This window comes from Oncorhynchus mykiss, chromosome 23 (assembly GCF_013265735.2).
Source record: "Oncorhynchus mykiss isolate Arlee chromosome 23, USDA_OmykA_1.1, whole genome shotgun sequence".
Classification (NCBI taxonomy): domain Eukaryota; kingdom Metazoa; phylum Chordata; class Actinopteri; order Salmoniformes; family Salmonidae; genus Oncorhynchus; species Oncorhynchus mykiss.
Window position 1 is genome coordinate 32,486,397 of NC_048587.1, and position 15,127 is coordinate 32,501,523.

At 42.9% G+C, this 15,127-nt stretch overlaps 1 protein-coding gene across 3 annotated transcripts in view; it reads left to right on the plus strand.

Moving 5' to 3' along the window:
- Nucleotides 1–2,870: 2,870 nt before the first annotated feature.
- The window catches only part of LOC110502602 (tau-tubulin kinase 1), a 39,934-nt gene continuing 27,677 nt past the window's right edge, over nucleotides 2,871–15,127 (plus strand). Inside the window, exons 1-10 of one of the 3 annotated variants that reach the window (XM_036960219.1) lie at nucleotides 2,871–3,263; nucleotides 6,002–6,160; nucleotides 6,548–6,695; nucleotides 7,442–7,515; nucleotides 7,769–7,912; nucleotides 8,352–8,456; nucleotides 10,551–10,616; nucleotides 10,792–10,884; nucleotides 11,200–11,325; nucleotides 11,857–12,014. In XM_036960219.1, the coding sequence (XP_036816114.1) occupies nucleotides 6,053–6,160; nucleotides 6,548–6,695; nucleotides 7,442–7,515; nucleotides 7,769–7,912; nucleotides 8,352–8,456; nucleotides 10,551–10,616; nucleotides 10,792–10,884; nucleotides 11,200–11,325; nucleotides 11,857–12,014 (1,022 nt within the window). In that variant the 5' untranslated portion in view covers nucleotides 2,871–3,263; nucleotides 6,002–6,052. Of the gene's footprint in view, nucleotides 3,264–3,934; nucleotides 4,101–6,001; nucleotides 6,161–6,547; nucleotides 6,696–7,441; nucleotides 7,516–7,768; nucleotides 7,913–8,351; nucleotides 8,457–10,550; nucleotides 10,617–10,791; nucleotides 10,885–11,199; nucleotides 11,326–11,856; nucleotides 12,015–15,127 lie in introns of those variants that run through there. The other 2 variants (XM_036960221.1, XM_036960220.1) reach the window with 2 other exon arrangements.

Below are 15,127 nucleotides of genomic sequence, written 5' to 3' on the forward strand. Positions count from 1 at the left end.
TATCCCTCTAGTGGTGTGGGGGCTGTACTTTGGCAAAGTGGGTGGGGTTATATCCTTCCTGTTTGGCTCTGTCCGGGGGTATCATCGGATGGGGCCACAGTGTCTCCTGACCCCTCCTGTCTCAGCCTCCAGTATTTATGCTGCAGTAGTTTGTGTCGGGGGGCTAGGGTCAGTTTGTTATATCTGGAGTACTTCTCCTGTCCTATCCGGTGTCCTGTGTGAATTTAAGTATGCTCTCTCTAATTCTCTCTTTCTCTCTTTATTTATCTCTCTCAGAGGACCTGAGCCCTAGGACCATGCCCCAGGACTACCTGGCATGATGACTCCTTGCTGTCCCCAGTCCACCTGGCCGTGCTGCTGCTCCAGTTTCAACTGTTCTGCCTGTGATTATTATTATTTGACCATGCTGGTCATTCTTTAAGAGGAGCCTCTTAAAGAAGAAGTTACAGGTCTGTGAGAGACAGAAATCTTGCTTGTTTGTAGGTGACCAAATACTTATTTTCCACCATAATTTGCAAATAAATTCATAAAAAATCCTACAATGTGATTTTCTGGATTTCTTTTCTCATTTTGTCTGTCATAGTTGAAGTGTACCTATGATGAAAATTACAGGCCTCTCTCATCTTTTTAAGTGGGAGAACTTGCACAATTGGTGGCTGACTAAATACTTTTTTGCCCTACTGTATAAACTGGTTATCAATGTAATTAGAACAGTAAACAAGTAGTTTGTGTCATACTCATGGTATATGGTCTTACTGTATATATCACAACTTTCAGCCAATCAGAAAAATCTGAATTCAGGGCTTGAATGATCCGGTTTATAATTCTAGTTGTAGTATACCAGGGAAGTCAGTACATTTTCAGAGTGCAGGAAGTCAATGGCACACTTTTATCCATTTTCATCCAAGGTGTGGCAAGTGAATGTTGACATTGGTTACTTTCAGAAGTAATATGTGATGTCATTTCTGCTGGCAATTGTTACCATAGTACTTGAAAATGTGTTGGGTCATGGTGATTTCTGTTTTGTGAAAATCTTTGAAATCTTTATCTAAAATTAAAACTCTGGATGTCGCAAGTTCCAGGCCGTATCAAACTGGTATTCATCCTCTCTTCACTGGCATGTTTGTCGAAGGGAGGAATGTGTGTTAATAGAGTTCAAAAGGTACTTGCACTAAATTCATGACAAGGAATGAGGCAGAAATACAAAAATAATATACTTAATTTTAAACCATGGTCGCAAGAATTCCTAAGGGTAAAAGTGCAAGGTGCTTAAAAATAGGAGCATACATTTTGGCTTCTAAACCTTCATCAGTGCTGTATCAGTGCTGTTAATAGAGTTTGGAAATTATTGTGATGTTGTGTGGTGGAAAAAGTATGCAATTGTCATACTTGAGTAAAAGTAAAGATGCCTTAACAGAAAATGACTAAAGTAAAAGTGAAAGTTACCCAGTAAAATACTACTTGAGTAAAAGTCTAAAAGTATCTGGTTTTAAATGTACTTAAGAACAGTGGTAGAAAAAAGTACTAAATTGTCATACTTAAGTAAAAGTAAATGCTATAGATCAAATTCCTTATATTAAGCAAACCTGACGGCACTATTTACGTATTATTTTTAATTACGGACAGAAAGGGGAACACTCCAACACTCAGACATCATTTACAAACACAGTAGTTGTGTTTGGTGAGTCCGCCAGATCACAGGCAGTAGCTATGACAAAGCGTTATATTGATAGGTGCCATAATTCTGTCCTGCTTTAGCATTTTAAATGTAACGAGTACTTTGTGATACACAAATGTAAGGAATAAAAAGTACATTATTTTCTTTAGGAATGTAATGGACTAAAAGTAAAAGTTGTCAAAAATATAAATAGTAAAGTAAAGTACAGATACCCCAAAAAACAACTTAAGTAAACAACTTCAAAGTATTTTTTACTTAAGTACACCACTGCATATCGGCTATACCAGCACTGTATCTGCAAGCGGTTGGCTAGAGCACACATGCCAATACCAATCCATTCGCTATACCCACCCATCATTTTTAGTGTCTGTAACCCATCAATATGGTTACAGATGAAAATATGATGGACACTCATTTCATTTGTATTTTTTATTTGGTACATGGCAATTTAATCACAAATAGTATTTTTATGTGCACTACGTCATCACACACAGCTTTTTATCTGCAACAAGTCCATCTCTGGTGGGAAAATGTGCATATTGTTTTTATGCGGAGTTTCGAATATTCACGTGAAAATATGTTGCCAATTGGATGGAAACCTAACTAGTGCTAAAGTAAATTGGTTGCATTTCAACCCATTCTGCCATGGGGCTGAGCAAAAATGTAAAATGCTGTAGTTTCAAAGGTAATATCTGCCAATTCTACATATTTTTCCCATCTGGTGGTAAGAAACTTTGGCAGTTGTAAAGCTAATTTCCTGCAATTCTACACATTTTGCCATGACTTATGCCAGGTTCATGATATCTGAATGAGTGTGACTAGCAAAATCAATGACTGCCCCGCTGGAGTTCAAGGACCCGGGCACATGCCCTACTGTATGTGTCTGGTTGTTGATGATTGGGCCAACTACACGGTTTAGATTTGAGTGACTATCAGACTGACATAACAAGTGGAAAACTGCTGATGCACTACCAAATGTCGAAATTGCACCTTGTTTATTCTACCTTTCTAACACTCAACAGTAAATTGAGTACCCCCTCCAAAAACAAAAGTCTGTAATCTGCATATAGGCAGAGGCGCTTCGGTTATGAGGGCCAAACGTCAAGGTTAAACGCACGAATGAGAACTGGAATTTATCTGTGGAGAAACAGTGCCCTCTTGCGTGTAAAATTAATCTACACAAAGGAGGTCATGGTTAGTGACTCAGTGAAACCATTGTGCACTAGTGCATTTTGCATTTGCCTAAGATCCTACAGACACACTGTTAGTTTGGTGCTGCTACTGAATCTGCTATTTCTGGCACATTTCACACAATACATAATTTCTCAACAGGCGCTTATCGAGCGCCGTGCGCTCCTCACGTTACCACGCAACAACCATCCATGGTCATGCAAGACTGCGCGCGTTGCGTAATGGGAGAATCTCAGTGATGCTGATTCAGAGGCGTAGAGGCGTATAACGGGGAGGATGGAGAATGGTGCAACGATAACCGACACATATGTCATTAACACGACCTCGCACAAGGACTGATGCACCTCTCAAATGCCTCGCGAACCGAGACCCTACAACGATGTCAGAAAATCAGGTCTGGATACAATGTTTTGCTCTTTGTTGAATTGATGTAGATGATCTTGCGGACATAAAGAACATCCAAGGCATTGGCACTTTGTCAATAATGATGCTGAATACAAGGTCGCTCGCTTTGGTATGATAACTTGGGAGAGCAACGCCACCTCGATGCGCTGTTTCTCGAGAATAAAGCAATCTGGAATAGATCACGGTGTCTGTCCACAACACAGTTATTGGCAATGATGCCAGATGACGTAAGGAGCTTGAACATAACAATTAGTATTTTTTACATCTATATAACAAGAATCATGAATAATTTAGAATGAAGCATCATAATGCAGACTTACGTCAGTGATTTGAGTCGCTCACACAGGAGGTGTAGTCTTTTACAAGCATCTAGTCGGGTCCCTTTGCATCGGCTTTCCCGACTATAAACGACATTTCCCAAAGTGCAACTCGCGGCTTACCGGCTGATTGACTGATATTGATCCAATGGGTGATTCCTGAAATATGTTTTAGGGGCGGAGTAAAGGTACACAACCTGTCCATTGGGCCAGGGGCGCAGGGCGATGGTGAATGTTGATACTTAGAAAACGTCAATCCTAGAATTAGAACTCTGTATGGGCTGTGCGCACCGCCTGCCGCTTGGATGGTAACCCTCCCTACCCGTTGAGAGAGCGCCGGAACTGCAGTGCGGAGAAAATGTAACAGTAGGAGGAGAATGATAGTAGAGCTTATGGGCCTGGGGACTTCTGTTAGTTGCGATGGAGGAGAGGTTGTGTCTTATGGAATGATATCTAAGGAAAGCCTATTGGAAACAGAACGTTTCCCACCCTGTGATTGTAGCAGTAAGGTGAGAGCGCAAATTACAAGTAATTCATAGGCCCAACATTAGACAGTGCAGTGGCCTACTAAAATGTTACACCCTTTTCCTAATTCTAAATATAAATGTAGCTGTAAAATGTAGCCTAGTTACATACTTGAAAATTATCACAGGGTTTTCTTAGTAGCCTACTATGATAATGGATTTTGGGTGTTGCAATTGACCAGTCTATTTTTTGTGATGGGGTTCGTTATAGATTTGGAAGAATATAAAGACATGGTTTAAATATTGGCCTACTAAAAGTGTTTTGCCAACACTGGGTGTGTGGTATTGGAGTTGTTCAATCCAAAGTCCCCAATGCAGGTGTACTTAACTTGAATCACCCAAGTGTAAATTGACATTATTGAACCTTGAGGTAATTGCATGACAGAGTTAATTAACTTGAACATTGCTTTATTACTTTGCATTGTTGCATTGAGTGTACCTTCAGCACATGAACTGTCTAGGGCAGTGGGAAGCTTCCACACTAGTGTAAGGCTCAGGATGTTCTCTCCTGCTTCTGCATTTGATTTGGGAATGCTTTTAGCCCAGCCGTTCTAATACAGGTAACTGACAAAATAAAGGAAACTTGCGTAAATGAGGGATATAAGTTATATTGAAATCAGGTGCTTCGACACAGGTGTGGTTACTGAGATATTTAAGCAATTAACATTCTATGCTGAGGGTCATGTATAAAAATGCCCAGTTGTCCATTATTTTGGCTACCATGACTAGAAGAGATCTCAGTGACTTTGACAGAGGGGACTCAAAGGAGCATAAGGGGTTTAAAGGGTGTGTGTGTGTGTGTGTGTGTTTATCTCACCAGATCTCAACCCAATTGAACACTTGTGGGAGATTCTGGAGCAGTGCCTGATATAGCACTGTCCACCACCATCAACAAAACAATCAATTATGTAATTTCTTGTGGAAAAATTGTTGCATCTCTCCAATAGAGTTTCAGACACTTGTAGAATCTATGCCAAGGTGCATTTAAGCTGTTCTGGTTTGTGGTGGCCCAACACCCTATTAAAACACTTTATGTTGGTGTTTCCTTGATTTTAGCAGTTACCTGTAGGTATGCTGTCTGGCAGGCAGCGCAAGCCTAAAGCAGTGTTTCCTAACTACAGTCCTCTAGTACCCCAAACAGCACACATTTCTGTAGTTGCCCTGGACAAACCCACTTAATTCAACTCATTGAGTGCTTGATGATTAGTTGAATCAGGTGTGCCTGTCTGGGGCTACAACAAAAAAGTGTATTTGAGGAGTGGGGAAACACTGGCCTAGAGAATGCCAGCAAGTGTGTTAAATGAGGGGTGCTGCGGCGCTGTCCTTGGCCAGCACGTTGCTGTAATGAGTGGTGCTGTCCAATGTGCTGAAAAGACAGCTTCAGTCACACCTATGCCTATGGATTCCATTTGTAGCAAAATTGCATGCAATCTATCTAATATTTTAGCGCTAACTGTTGTTGTCCCTAGTGCTGAATCTGTGACCAACACATTTGTTTTAAACACGGGTCGCAGTGCTTTCCGTGGTGCTGAATTGTTGTTAAGCGAGGATAGTGGTGCTGTCTGTGGTGCTGAATTTTTGTTAAGCACGGATAGCGGTGCTGTCCATTGGGCCAAATTGTTTACTTATGACCACATAGACATATTTGTGGTTCAGAGACGTTAGTGACATGTCGACAGTTTACCATGAGACCGAGGCTAAATCTGAAGGCTGAGGTTAAATTCCTGACATATTGGTTTTGTGGCCTCATTGTATTGTCAAGCTTGTACCTTGTTGTTTTAAAATGAGTTAGTCAGTTTAGAGAATACTTTTTTTATTCATAATGTATGTGTTGTATACTCTATTTGTGTATGTTGTAGCTTACATTACTGTGTTCTTCTTCACAGGTAAATGGCTGAATCAAGTTGGGAGCTGCTGTGTCTCTGTCTGGCCGGCCAATGCAGTGCGTAGGGACGGCCGCCCAGCCCGACGAAAACATGAACGGAGCGGGGGAGCAGGTGGACATCCTGCCCCCAAACTGCTTGGTAAAGGACCGATGGAAAGTGGTGAGTTTGGTTTTATCTTCAGAGACATTTTGACCATGTAATTGAGTGACTGGTGGAATAATTAAGCAATTGATTAAAATGAAACACATAATGCAAGAGTTGAGAGTCCCTGATTTAGAATGTTCCTTCACCTGATGAGAACTAGCCTGGTCACAGATCTGTTGGTGCTGTCTTGCCAAATGATATGGTCATTGTTAGGCGTGATAATGACCATAGAAATTGGCAAGACAACACCAACCGATCTGGGACCAGGTTAGTGGAGAACTAGCATTTTCTAAATGTTCACTTTAAAGAACAGGCAGCAAACAGTAAGAAGCAGGCATCCACAATCCTGACTTTTCTACTGTGTTTATTCCACCCTTGTTTCTCCTCTGCCACCATTCCCAGCTGAAGAAAATTGGCGGGGGAGGTTTCGGGGAGATCTACGAGGCGTTGGACCTGCTGACCAGGGAGAATGTGGCTCTCAAGGTAGAGTCAGCCCAGCAGCCTAAACAGGTCCTCAAGATGGAGGTGGCTGTCCTCAAAAAACTGCAAGGTAAGGGCCTATGTGTTTAAGCAGTAACACACAATCACACGTACAGCTGTGTGTCTGTGTGGTTAAGTGGTAACGCCACTAATACAAGCATGTATTAGAACCTCAAAGGTTGTAGGTTCAATCCCTGTGACCTTTGCCACTTTCTCTTCTCCTGCACTACATGTCACCCTTTGTGATGAAATTCCACTTTACTGTTATGAAAAAGAAACTGCAAGGTAAGGGCAGGGCAGGCAGATACCGGGGACAGATTGGGTTCACTAAGGACATGATCAATCAATGACAACATCACCTTGTACATGAATAAGCATGGCAAGGTTAATTAAGTTGTCTGGCTATGGTCTGATGTGACATCTGACTGTCTAGCCATTTGATCAGTGTGATAGGCAAGGTTGTAGGTGTGGTGATTGTTTGTTCTTTTCTGGGGTTTGATGAGTTAGGGAGTCAATCAGTTGACATGTCTGCTGCACTGGGGTTTATACTGCTTTGTGCAAAATTATATTTTGGCAGTGAGTGTTTCACATCGTCGATCTCTTAGGCAGTATTTATTTTGGGGTATTTCTGTGTCTGTCAGCTTTGCTTGTTCTGGTCTGTTGTCCCAAAAACAGATGCTAAAAGAAAGTCATCGTAATCTTAAACATCCAACTGAATCAGTTGTTTAACTGTGATGGTACAAGTAGATTCGTAGATAGCTCATTTTATTATGACTGTATAATCACATTTACACTAACCTCTCACTTCTGTCACAGGAAAAAATCATGTCTGTAAATTCATTGGATGTGGAAGGAACGAGAAGTTTAACTATGTGGTCATGCAACTTCAGGTAACCATTTATCAGAACAGTCTGATACAATTGCTTTAGGTAGAGAGAATCGTAGCCAAGGCTACAACTAAGTAGAAAAAAATGAATGAAAAATATTTCTCTCCCTCTATCTCCCCGCTCTCCCTCTCTCTGTCCCCCCTCTCCCTCCCCCTGTTTTCTCTCATCTCTCTCTACCCTCCCTCCCTCTGACCCCTCCATCTCACTCTCTCCCCCCACCTTCCCCCTCTTTCCCTCCCCCTTCTCTCCACCCCAGCAGGGGAGAAACCTAGCGGACCTGAGGAGGAGTCAACCTCGTGGCACTTTCACCATGAGCACCACGCTACGCCTGGGCAAACAGATCCTGGAGTCCATAGAGGCAATCCACTCTGTGGGCTTCCTGCACAGAGACATCAAGCCTGTAGGTGGCCCTCTCTGTAGCACTTTACCTAAAGCTTGCAGGTATAAGGCATTGTGATGTGTGGTTATAATGCATTGTAAGACTATTTAATCTATTCTAGAGTTCATAGAGGCCATTGACTCTGGGGGATTCCTGCACTAAGCCATCAAGCCTGTAGGGGGCACTTTACATGTCAGAGATAGAGAGGGGTGGGTGAGAGAAAGAGCAAAGATGTGAGATAGAAAGAGTGGGTGTGAGATAGAGAGAGGTGTGTGTGTGTGTGTGTGTGTGTGTGTGTGTGTGTGTGTGTGTGTGTGTGTGTGTGTGTGTGTGTGAGAGAGATTGCGCGAGAGAGAGGGTGTGAGCTAGGGTCATGTCTATACACTGCTTTGGGCTTCACTTGTTGACATGCCTGTGATGTCCTCGACTCAACTCTGTTTTTCTGTTGTTTTTTTCCCAGTCTAACTTTGCCATGGGTCGACTCCCCTCCACCTATAGAAAGTGCTTTATGTTAGACTTTGGCCTGGCTCGCCAGTACACCAACACTACCGGAGAGGTCCGACCGGTAAGTAGCCGTGGAAGGATTTTCTTCATTTAATTTATTATGTTATGAATACAGCAAGAATATAGGACATGGGGAATAAGGTTTGCTGTTTTGGTGTTGAGTTAGGAGGGGTAGTTCACACAACCTGGGGGTAGTGGCAATGTTTTTTTTGCACAGGAAATGCTTGGTCCTCAGGGCACAGTGGGTAGGAGCACAGGGCATGTGCCTTTTTGTGATGTGATTAATAGTTGGCTAGCCTGATACAGACGGATCTAGAGTTGGCTAGCCTGATACAGGCTGATGGAGAGTTGGCTAGCCTGATACAGGCTGATGGAGAGTTGGCTAGGCTGATATAGGTTGATGTAGAGTTGGCTGATATAGTTTGATGGAGTTGGCTAGCCTGATATTGGCTGATGTAGAGTTGGCTAGCCTGATATAGGTTGATGTAGTTGGCTAGCCTGATATAGGTTGATGTAGTTGGCTAGGCTGATATAGGTTGATGTAGTTGGCTAGGCTGATATAGGTTGATGAAGTTGGCTAGGCTGATATAGGTTGATGAAGTTGGCTAGGCTGATATAGGTTGATGTAGTTGGCCAGGCTGATATAGGTTGATGTAGTTGGCTAGGCTGATATAGGTTGATGTAGTTGGCCAGGCTGATATAGGTTGATGTAGTTGGCTAGGCTTATATAGGTTGATGTAGTTGGCTAGGCTGATATAGGTTGATGAAGTTGGCCAGGCTGATATAGGTTGATGAAGTTGGCCAGGCTGATATAGGTTGATGTAGTTGGCTAGGCTGATATAGGTTGATGTAGTTGGCCAGGCTGATATAGGTTGATGTAGTTGGCTAGGCTGATATAGGTTGATGTAGTTGGCTAGGCTGATATAGGTTGATGAAGTTGGCCAGGCTGATATAGGTTGATGAAGTTGGCCAGGCTGATATAGGTTGATGAAGTTGGCCAGGCTGATATAGGTTGATGAAGTTGGCTAGGCTGACATAGGTTGATGAAGTTGGCTAGGCTGATATAGGTTGATGAAGTTGGCCAGGCTGATATAGGTTGATGAAGTTGGCTAGGCTGATATAGGTTGATGAAGTTGGCCAGGCTGATATAGGTTGATGAAGTTGGCCAGGCTGATATAGGTTGATGAAGTTGGCTAGGCTGATATAGGTTGATGAAGTTGGCTAGGCTGATATAGGTTGATGAAGTTGGCTAGGCTGATATAGGTTGATGAAGTTGGCTAGGCTGACATAGGCTGATGGGCCACAGTGGAGATTCTTTCTGCTTTTCTTTTTGCTGACTCAGCCTCCACTCATCGATTAGAAGGGCGGGTCTGTACTGCAGATTTAGAACAGCAACTAGACCACACACACACACACACACACACACACACACACACACACACACACACACACACACACACACACACACACACACACACACATACAGTATACATACACACACACACACACACACACACACGCTGTTGTAAATTCTAACATGCAGTTTCTAAGGTAATATTCATAGGACTACCTGCCGAATGGAATGGGTGTTATTATCAAGGTCAAACCTGTCATCCTCCACTCTTGAGCCAAAATGGTGATGCAGATTCCAGTTATTATATCACAGATTCCAATGACTATAAGATACTACAAATATTAGGAAGATATCACAGGAAAATGATACATTTAAATGATGCCTTATGCTTTGTAAATGCATTAGTTCATAGTTTGTTACTGTAAATTACTGCAACATTGTTTCATATATTATGTTCACAAAGTGTTGATGTTAATAAAGCGTTTACAGTTGTTTTGCTGCAATGTGATGCTGTCCTTTTTTCACCTGTGTGATTTTATGTTTTGCAGTTTTGCTGTTCCTTTTTGGCCTTTTCTGTTCGGTGCGCATGCTTGTGATCCGTCTCATCAGTAAGGTGCTTGATCCCATTTCAGTTTTTATTATCTCTCCCTGCCTGAGATATTTTCCATATCCTTCCTCGTCTCTTTTGAGTTTTTAATTGAAATACTTTATTTCCATCAATCTTTTTCTTTCTAGTTGTCAGTGTGAAATTCTTTTAGGTTTCATGCTGAAAAGAGAATTTACCGAATTTTATTTTTCCAGCCCAGAACTGTAGCGGGATTTCGGGGCACTGTTCGTTATGCTTCAGTAAATGCTCATAAAAACAAAGTAAGTGTCTTTTTGGATTCGAAAAATGCAATGCACTACAAATTAATTTAGACCTGAGGGTTTTGTGTATCATCAGTTTGTCGGGAAATCCAAAATAACTGTTGCAGATGTACTTCAGGAATTCTAATAAGTCATGAAAATAATTAATTGATTCATTCATTCTTTAACTTCTCAGGAAATGGGTCGCCATGACGATCTATGGTCGCTATTTTACATGTTGGTAGAATTTGCAGTCGGTCAGCTACCATGGCGAAAAATAAAGGATAAGGTGAGCTACTGTCTACTGCAGTTTAAGTTATTTCCAATATTTCTGTATCCTGGTGCAGTGAACCCAAATGGGTGCACATTGTTATGTTTGGCCGAGCACTACACACCTGGTTAGACTCAACTATTCATCATCAAACCTTTGATTAGTGGAATCATGTGTGTAGTGTTAGGGCAAAAACCAAAAATCCCTTCTTTGGGTCCCCAGGAACAGGATTAAGAAACCCTGCAGTAGAGAATGGTTACTGGTGTCTACTGGTGTCTTGCTGGGCTCAACTGATTTCTAATGGTTTCTACTGTATCTCTTGTGTGCCACCAGGAGCAAGTGGGTCAGATTAAGGAGCGCTACGACCACAGAATGCTGCTCAAACACATGCCTTCTGAGTTTCATGTGTTCCTGGATCATGTTTTAGGCCTTGACTACTTTACCAAACCAGATTACCAGGTACGTACTGTTCACTTGGAAAAGAAAAGGAGAGCCACACACTCTAGGAGCTCAGATGCAATAATTGAATAACCTAATAACCAACGTTTCAACAGACAAGCTGTCTTCATCAGGGTATAATGACAAACACTGCAGATCACTAGTTTATATAGTGTCAAAGGACACACACAGGTGTCTGTAATCATGGCCGGGTGAGGCGTGATATCATTGGTTAATTCTTAGACATGAATACGTACTGTTCACTCCCTGCACGTGGATTCACCTTGTTAATCCCCACGGAACCTTGATTTCCTTGCGTTCACTTCAATAGCAGAGTGAACAAGACCTGGAAGTGTTGCAATGTGAGACTAACTCCCATACTATACCCGCTCTCTTAAGTGTCAGTAATAAAACTACAGTATATCGAAACTAAACAAAAGTAAATAACTTTTAGTACTTAAAGTAAAGCCTATTATTTTATAGCATTGTAGGTTTGACTGAATTCCACCTTTATACCTTACTTTTTACATTTCTCTGTGATCCTCTTTGCAGTTGCTGATGTCTGTCTTTGAGAACAGTATGAAGGAACGCATCATCACAGAGAACGAGTCTTTTGATTGGGAAAAGGGAGGGACGGATGGAGTGCCTCTGTCCACCTGCACGTCAACGCCCCCTCAACAGAACACACGACAGACCCCCGCTGTGGTTGGGTAAGGAAATCAAAATGAGCTATTTAGGTTTATTACAAACGCATCTGTCACGCCCTGACCTTAGAGAGACGTTTTATTTCTCTATTTGGTTAGGTCAGGGTGTGATGTGTGGTGGGCATTCTATGTTTTGTTTTCTATGTTTCTTTATTTCTATGTTTTGGCCGGATATGGTTCTCTCAATCAGGGACAGCTGTCTATCGTTGTCTCTGATTGGGAATCATACTTAGGTAGCCCTTTTTCCCCTCCTTTCAGTGTGGGTAGTTATCTTTGTTAGTGGCACTTAACCCTGTGAGCTTCAGTTGTTTTTCGTTTGTTGGCGACATTTACTAAAATAAAAGGAAAATGTACGCCCACCATGCTGCACTTTGGTCCAATTCTTATGACGGCCATGACAGTATCAAAATAAAGATGAAGAAAGCTGACATTTTACGTGTCTCTAACCGATTGTGTTTTTTTTGTTAGTTTCTTTGCGTTGTTTGTAACTTATTTCTTTACTTATTTTTTACATAATGTTGCTACTACCGTCTCTTATGACCGAAAATATATTCTGGACATCAGAACTGCGATTACTCACCACGAACTGGCAGAATCCTTTTTTTCCTTTAACGAGCCCGATGAGCCCGACGTGAATGACATACTGCTTTCCCGGGAACAGGCCCAGATGCCCATCATTTGCGTAGAGAAGGCAGAGAAAAAGGGGCCGGAGGGCGGGCTGCCTTTCGAGAATTTGTAGGCGATCAAATAAACCCCCACTGCCTTCCATTCTGCTAGCAAACGTGCAGTCTTTGGAAAATAAAATCGATGACCTACGCGGAAGATTAAACTACCAATGGGACATTCAAAACTGTAAAATCTTATGCTTCCCAGAGTCGTGAGTGAACGACGACATTATCAACATACAGCTGGCTGGTTATTCGCTGTATCAGCAGGATAGAACACTGGAATCTGGTAAGACAAGGGGCGGTGGACTATGTATATTTGTAAATAACAGCTGATGCACAATATCTAACGAAGTCTCGAGGCTTTGCTTGTCTGTGGTAGAGTATCTCATGATAAGCTGTAGACCACACTATCTACCTAGAGAGTTTTCATCTGTATTTTTCTTAGCTGTCTACATACCACCACAGACTGAAGCTGGAACTAAGACCACACTCAATGAGCTGTATTCCGCCATAAGCAAACAGGAAAACATTCACCCAGAGGCGGCACTCCTAGTGGCCGCGGACTTTAATGCAGGGAAACTTAAATCTGTCTTACCAAATTTCTATCAGCATGTTAAATGTACAACCAGAGGGAAAAAAACTCTAGGCCACCTTTACTCCACACACAGAGACACATACAAAGCTCTCCCTCGCCCTCCATTTGGCAAATCTGACCATAATTCTATCCTCCTGGTTCCTGAATAGTGGTCAGATGAAGCAGATGCTAAGCTACAGGACTGTTTTGCTAGCACAGACTGGAATATGTTCTGCGATTTCTCCGATGGCATTGAGGAGTACACCACATCAGTCATTGGCTTCATCAGTAAGTGCATTGATGACGTCGTCCCCACTGTGACCATACGTACACACCCCGACCAGAAGCCATGGATTACAGGCAACATCCACACTGAACTAATGGCTAGAGCTGCCGCTATCAAGGATTGGGACTCTAACCCGGAAGCTTATAAGAAATCCCGCTATGCCCTCCGACGAACCATCAAACAGGAAAAGTGTCAATGCAGGACTAAGATCAAATCGTATGTGGCAGGGCTTGCAAACAATTACAGACTACAAGGGAAGCTCAGCCGAGAGCTGCCCAGTTACACAAACCTACCAGACGAGCTAAACTACTGATATGCTCGCTTCGAGGCAAATAACACTGAAACATGCTTGAGAGCACCAGCTGTTCAGCAAGTCTGTGTGATCATGCTCTCCGCAGCCGATGTGAGTAAGACCTTTAAACAGGTCAACATTCACAAAGCCGCAAGGCCAGATAGATTACCAGGATGTGTACTGCGAGCATGCGCTGACCAACTGGCAAGTGTCTTCACTAACATTTTCAACCTCTCCCTGTCCGAGTCTGTAATACCAACAGGTTTTAAGCAGCCCACCATAGTCCCTGTGCCTAAGAACACTAAGGCAATCTGCCTAAATGACTACCGACCCGTAGCACTCACGTCTGTAGCTATGAAGTGCTTTGAAAAGTTGGTCATTGCTCACATCAACACCATTATCCCAGAAACCCTAGACCCACTCCAATTTGCATACCGCCCAAACAGATCCACAGATGATGCAATCTCTATTGCACTCCACACTGCCCTTTCCCACCTGGACAAAAGCAACACCTTTGTGAGAATGCTATTCATTGACAATAGCTCAGCGTTCAAAACCATAGTACCCTCAAAGCTCATCACTAAGCTAAGGACCCAGGGACTAAACACCTCCCTCTGCAACTGGATCCTGGACTTCCTGACGGGCCGCCTCCAGGTAGTAAGAGTAGGCAACAATACATCCGTCACACTGATCCTCAACACAGCGGCCACTCAGGGGTGCGTGCTCAGTCCTCTCCTGTACTCCCTGTTCACTCATGACTGCACGGCCAGGCACGATTCCAACACCATCATTAAGTTTGCAGATGACACAACAGTGTTAGGCCTGATCACCGACAACGATGAGACAGCCTATAGGGAGGAGGTAAGAGACATGGCCGTGTGGTGCCAGGACAACAACCTCTCCCTCAACATGATCAAGACAAAAGAGATGATTGTGGACTACAGGAATAAGAGGACCGAGTGGAGCAGGTTGAGATCTTCAAATTCCTTGTTGTTCACATCACCAACAAATTAACATGGTCCAAGCACACCAAGACAGTCATGAAGAGGGCACAACTAAACCTATTCCCCCTCAGGAAATTAAAAAGATTTGGCATATGTCCTCAGATCCTCAAAAGGTTCTACAGCTGCACCATCGAGAGCATCCTAACTGGTTGCATCACTGCCTGGAATGGCAACTGCTCAGCCTCCGACCGCAAGGCACTACAGAGGGTAGTGCATACGGACCAGTACATCACTGGGGCCAAGCTTCCTGCCATACAAGACCTCAATACCAGGTGGTGTCAGAGGAAGGCCCTAA